The sequence below is a fragment of the Solenopsis invicta genome, chromosome 2 (genome assembly GCF_016802725.1).
Source record: "Solenopsis invicta isolate M01_SB chromosome 2, UNIL_Sinv_3.0, whole genome shotgun sequence".
Classification (NCBI taxonomy): domain Eukaryota; kingdom Metazoa; phylum Arthropoda; class Insecta; order Hymenoptera; family Formicidae; genus Solenopsis; species Solenopsis invicta.
Window position 1 is genome coordinate 8,386,460 of NC_052665.1, and position 4,869 is coordinate 8,391,328.

General features: G+C 38.7%; 1 protein-coding gene across 1 annotated transcript; it reads left to right on the forward strand.

The window, feature by feature from the left end:
- Positions 1-1,140: 1,140 nt before the first annotated feature.
- LOC105200745 lies at positions 1,141-4,232 on the forward strand. The gene is made up of 2 exons (XM_011168438.3): positions 1,141-1,494; positions 2,230-4,232. The coding sequence occupies exons 1-2, from the start codon at positions 1,456-1,458 to the stop codon at positions 4,042-4,044; spliced, it is 1,854 nt and encodes a 617-aa protein (XP_011166740.1). The 5' UTR covers positions 1,141-1,455; the 3' UTR covers positions 4,045-4,232.
- Positions 4,233-4,869: the final 637 nt, after the last annotated feature.

Here is a 4,869-nt window from a genome sequence, read left to right on the forward strand (position 1 = left end):
ATTTTTCGTTACATTACTTAAAAAATAAATATGCAAACAGTATGTTATTTATTATTATTAATCTCTAATTATTAATAATCTTGAAACATTTTTTAGACACTTTGCATACATATAATAATTTGCAGTTGTGTATGCTCAACATCATTAGCAGAGAAATAATTTTCTAAACTGCGCATATCTCACACTATAAAAACGTAGTAGAATGAAAACAAAATATAGTGCACAATCGAGCACGTATTTTTCAATCATCTCCGTTGTTGATCAAATATCATTGGTACGACTGGTTAATGAAACAGTAATTCACCGCGCGTCGTTTCTCCACAAACAGGTTCGGTTTATCTAACTGCACGTGGCCGATAGACCAAAACGTGAAATAGAATCAAGCTAGGCTACACTACCGCAGAGATTACATCGAATCGTATATATTTTATCGAGTTCCCGGATATGATATTCTCGAGCGTTTCCGTTAGACAGATACGATCAACGTCAGCTCGATCGTGCATTTATACGCTCGCACATATATCCTGCGACGATGATGAATCCTCCCGTATCGGGGAGAGGATAAATTAAAATCGCCGTATTTCCTAATCGGTTTATACACGAACCAGACAATGCGAGTAAGTCATTCCATTAAAAAATCCGAAAACTAATTAGATTAAATACTCTTATAGTTAGATTATAAATATTACTTTTTCGACCTAAAGAATTTTGCAGTACGCGCACGATAGTAATTTTCAAACAGTTGAGGTGATGCAAAAGTCGTCCTTTTTTACTTGATTAAATATTAATTCTCGCGCACATCGTTTCTTTTAATTGCATTTATAGATTTAAAAATTTTTCTCCACGATTAAAGTATAGACAGTAATGTATAACGGATGCTATATAAAGATAAGGAAAACGAAAAAAATTGGAAAATTATTTTATTAATACTTTAATTGTGGAAAAGGATTTTTAAATCTGTAAATGCAATTAGAAGAAATGGTGTGCGAGAAAATTTGGTAAAAAAGGACGACTATAGCACCTTAAGTTTTGTTCTGTCGCAAAAGCAAAAAAATATCGGAAAATTCTATTTCTACAAATCTATTTCTCCCCCACATTTCGTCATCGAGACACTTTACTAAATATGGAAAAGGTTTCGTTATATTTCAAGTACCGTTCCATACGCGAATGATTCAGCACAGTAGTAGTTACGTCACATATACAGCTACATTCTCGAATTACCTATGATAAAGCCGGCGATGTTTGAGTTACATTGTTTGATCGCCAGGCGAATGTTTAACCATGAGTAATGTCAGCATTCTTGATGGCCGATATCTAACCGGACATTACCGGTGTTCGATAGCACGATGGTAACGTCGTCCTTGTGATTTACTCATCTGTCAGGTGAGAGACAGCCCCTTTCTTCTTTCGCGATTTCCCCGACCACTTCAGTGCGGCGAAGATCGCAGCTCTGAAATGATGTGTACGTCGAAGGAAAGGTGCGCTCTGCTGACGGTGAGTGTGAACGATTCAATTTTAAGATATCATTTTATATTCGACGTTATTAGTCTGTTATTCACTTCTCAAATATTGACGTCTCCGTCGTTTGCCTATTCGCGGTAAATTTAATTTTGGCATTTATCTTCTATCTACTAGCACCGCAGACTAACTAGGTCGGCCAATTGAAATATATACTATGTTCAACGTAACCAATCCGATTGCGTTTTATGATTGCCTGCCGATTTTTTCGGCACGAAACGCGTCCGGGTATACATGCGCATTTAAAAATATGTTACACCCATTTTTCAAATAATAAAAAAAAATCACAAAAATTATTTTACATTACACCTGAAAGTAACATTGAAAATTTAGCAGCAATTTTCTACCTAGATTTTTTATTAAAAAAATTTTTCAATAAAAAGCAAAAATGCTCTAATGGAAAAGTGTTACAAAATAATGAAAAAAAACTAAATTTTTTATATAAATACTTTAAATAACCAAGATAATTTATATAAAGTTTTGTTGCGATGCAGAGATCAGTTGTTCTGTAAATAAAAAAATGTATTTATATAGAAATACTAAATATTGTATTTAGAAATATAATAAAGCTTATAAATCGCTAAGAAATTTTATATACCTAAATTATCTCGAATACTTAAAGTACATGAATGAATTCTGTACCGTATATATTCATTATTCGTTATTCGTCGGGCAAACATCTGCGGTGTCGTAACTTGAATTTTCTTTCAGTTCTTTCTTCTATTTACTTTGGGTTCGGGTGATCCGTTCAGGCATACGCAGCGGTACAATCCCGTGATACCGTCACTTTCGTGGCATCTCGTGCCACCCTCGGAGTACATCCTACGCGAGATTATCAAATCGGTCAGCCTGTCGCCACTGGATGCCAATGTACCCTATAAGCGGCCGTTGGATGCTTCCTACTACGGCGGACCGGTCGCCACGTACTCGGATGACGACGAGAATGTCATTCTGTCGCGTGGAAACGTTTATCGTTTGCTAAACGGTCATTGGATGCTATGTCAAGACGGATGCGTCGACTGCGAACCATGCGCATTTCAGAGGAATCCCTTATTCACGTGGCTTCTGCGGAGGATCAAGCAACCGCCAAATTCCAACCCGACGCGACATGATCTCCAGCTGACGATAATACCGCAAATGAGCGATCACTACCACGCCAGCAATCTCTGGCCGAATTACTACGTCTACGTGATGTCACAGAAGGAACGAGCGCCGATCTCGGCGATTAGAACGAAGCAAGACAACGGTTCGGAAAATCCTCCACTTGATCTGGAAAATAGTTTTTCCGAGCTTCATCGTCGTTCGAAGGATCTCTGGCGGATGACGGAACGGGACTCGAGTGCCAGCCGGGACGAGATACCGCAAGAGGATAACCATGCTATCATTCAGGAGACATCGAGCATCGAGAAGACCGAGAAAGAGGAATCGCTCGACCAGAAGCAAGGACTCGAGAATATGAGACCTCGACATCGACCTCCGCCGAGACCCGTGGAAAAACCCGCGGAAGAAGCGAATCAATTGGCACCGAGCTTGATCCTGGGAACCGATCAAAAAGGTCAGAAGCATTTGGTTCACATGGTGCCGGCGGATTATCTGGCGACCACTGCGCTTCCTGCGATTTCTCTTCTTCCGGATCACCCGATATCGCCACAGTTCGCAGAGGGTCAAGCGACACATTCAAACAATACGATCTCCAAAAGCGAGATGCAAACTTATCAACAGATATTTCGTCGAGTTTTCGACTCTTTGAACACACACAGACGGTCGATCCAAAATTTCCTCGATACATCGACGGACAACGTAGATAATCATCGGTTATCTCCCTCAACGGACAATATGGAAGTCGCTGGATTTTCTTGGAATAATCGCGACGTAAACCATAAAAGAGCTAATCTAAATTCGTTTCGTCTTAATGATGCGCTACTGACACCTTTCTATGCGAGAAACGAAGGTAGAATGAAGGGGTATCAGCAACATAGAAATAGGTATGATTACGAACGTATGAAACAGGACAATGATTATGACACGACATATCGAGATATAAATCAAGCTAAGATGACGCCTAGACAGTCACAAATGAGTTTTAATTTGGACATGGACAGACAACGACGGAGAATACGTATCAAACCGTACTTCATTAATGACAAAAGTATTTCAAGAATAAATTCATCAATATTGTTAGAAAATTTAAACAATTATTCGATAAATGCTAATGAGAAATCTGGTTTTAGAAATAGTATTGTTATAAATCCCGCGAAACAAATTGATCTTAATGACGCGTTTGTGGAGAGAGCAAATAACAATTCCATGAAATCGAATTCGATAACAATAAAACGCGAGAATGGACAATTGTTTGGCTCAGAAAGGCAGGGAAGTGGCGATGTTAATCGAGAATTCGAGGCTTCGCGCCATGCTTTCAAGGTAATTGTTACCGAGTCGCCGGTAATTCGAAGCGAACACGAAACTTTAAATCGCACTACGGCATTACAAATAACTACTCCGAAGACATTCGCTAATAGTTCGTAATCAGTAGTCAGAAAGAAAGACTAATAGCTATAGAAATGGAAGTTGCACACATATACAACTCTAATTATTTTAATTATACGTTCATATAATTGTAGAGTAGTTTGCACGCAATACTGATAACACATGATATTAAAATATAGCACATTTATATTCTCTCATAAATAAAAATGTATCAAGATTATTTAAAAGTTTTTTATTTCACGGTAGTTAAATTTTCTCATCAAATATCTAGCAGCATATTTTAATATCCTGCAGTCATATGAATGAGAAGAAGAGCAAAAATGTTTTAAAAGAAATTATAATGAGACACGGCATTTGTTAAAGATTTTGCGAAGGTACGATTTTATATTAAAAATGATTGCGTAATGTACACCGGAATTAGTCGGCAGAGAATGTTATTGTAATTTAGAGGCGCACATGTGCCTCCAACGTGTAAATACAGATATGGCTGGAACCAACGGATGTGTATGAGGGGTCGGCGACTCGGTTTCAGAAACAGGGATAGGCCGACGCTTATATTTAATTAAAGAGGATACGGGTTCGAGCGCGGGGGCAGAAGTCGGATGAAGAAGGTAGTGCCAGAGGAGGTTGCAAGGAGAAGTGAGAGACGATGCCAGAGCGAGCTGTGTTTCTTGTCTAATTATCTACCCTCCCATCCTGGCCGACCTGCCACGTTCACTTTCTACGTCTAGTAGTAGTTGCTTCCATCAACTCGTTTTCGTTCTTTATCTCTCCATCTTTCTTTTTCCTCTTTCTCCCTTTAGCTCCCTTTCTCTATTTCTTTCTACAGTTGTTTTTCCTTCCCGACTGCATGTTCTATTTACC

Excerpts from the sequence above, each read along its gene's own strand:
- LOC105200745 (XM_011168438.3), top strand. The coding sequence starts at position 1,456 with ATGATGTGTACGTCGAAGGAAAGGTGCGCTCTGCTGACG. Across the intron at positions 1,495-2,229 it reads AAAGGTGCGCTCTGCTGACG|TTCTTTCTTCTATTTACTTT; the intron begins GTGAGTGTGAAC and ends ATTTTCTTTCAG.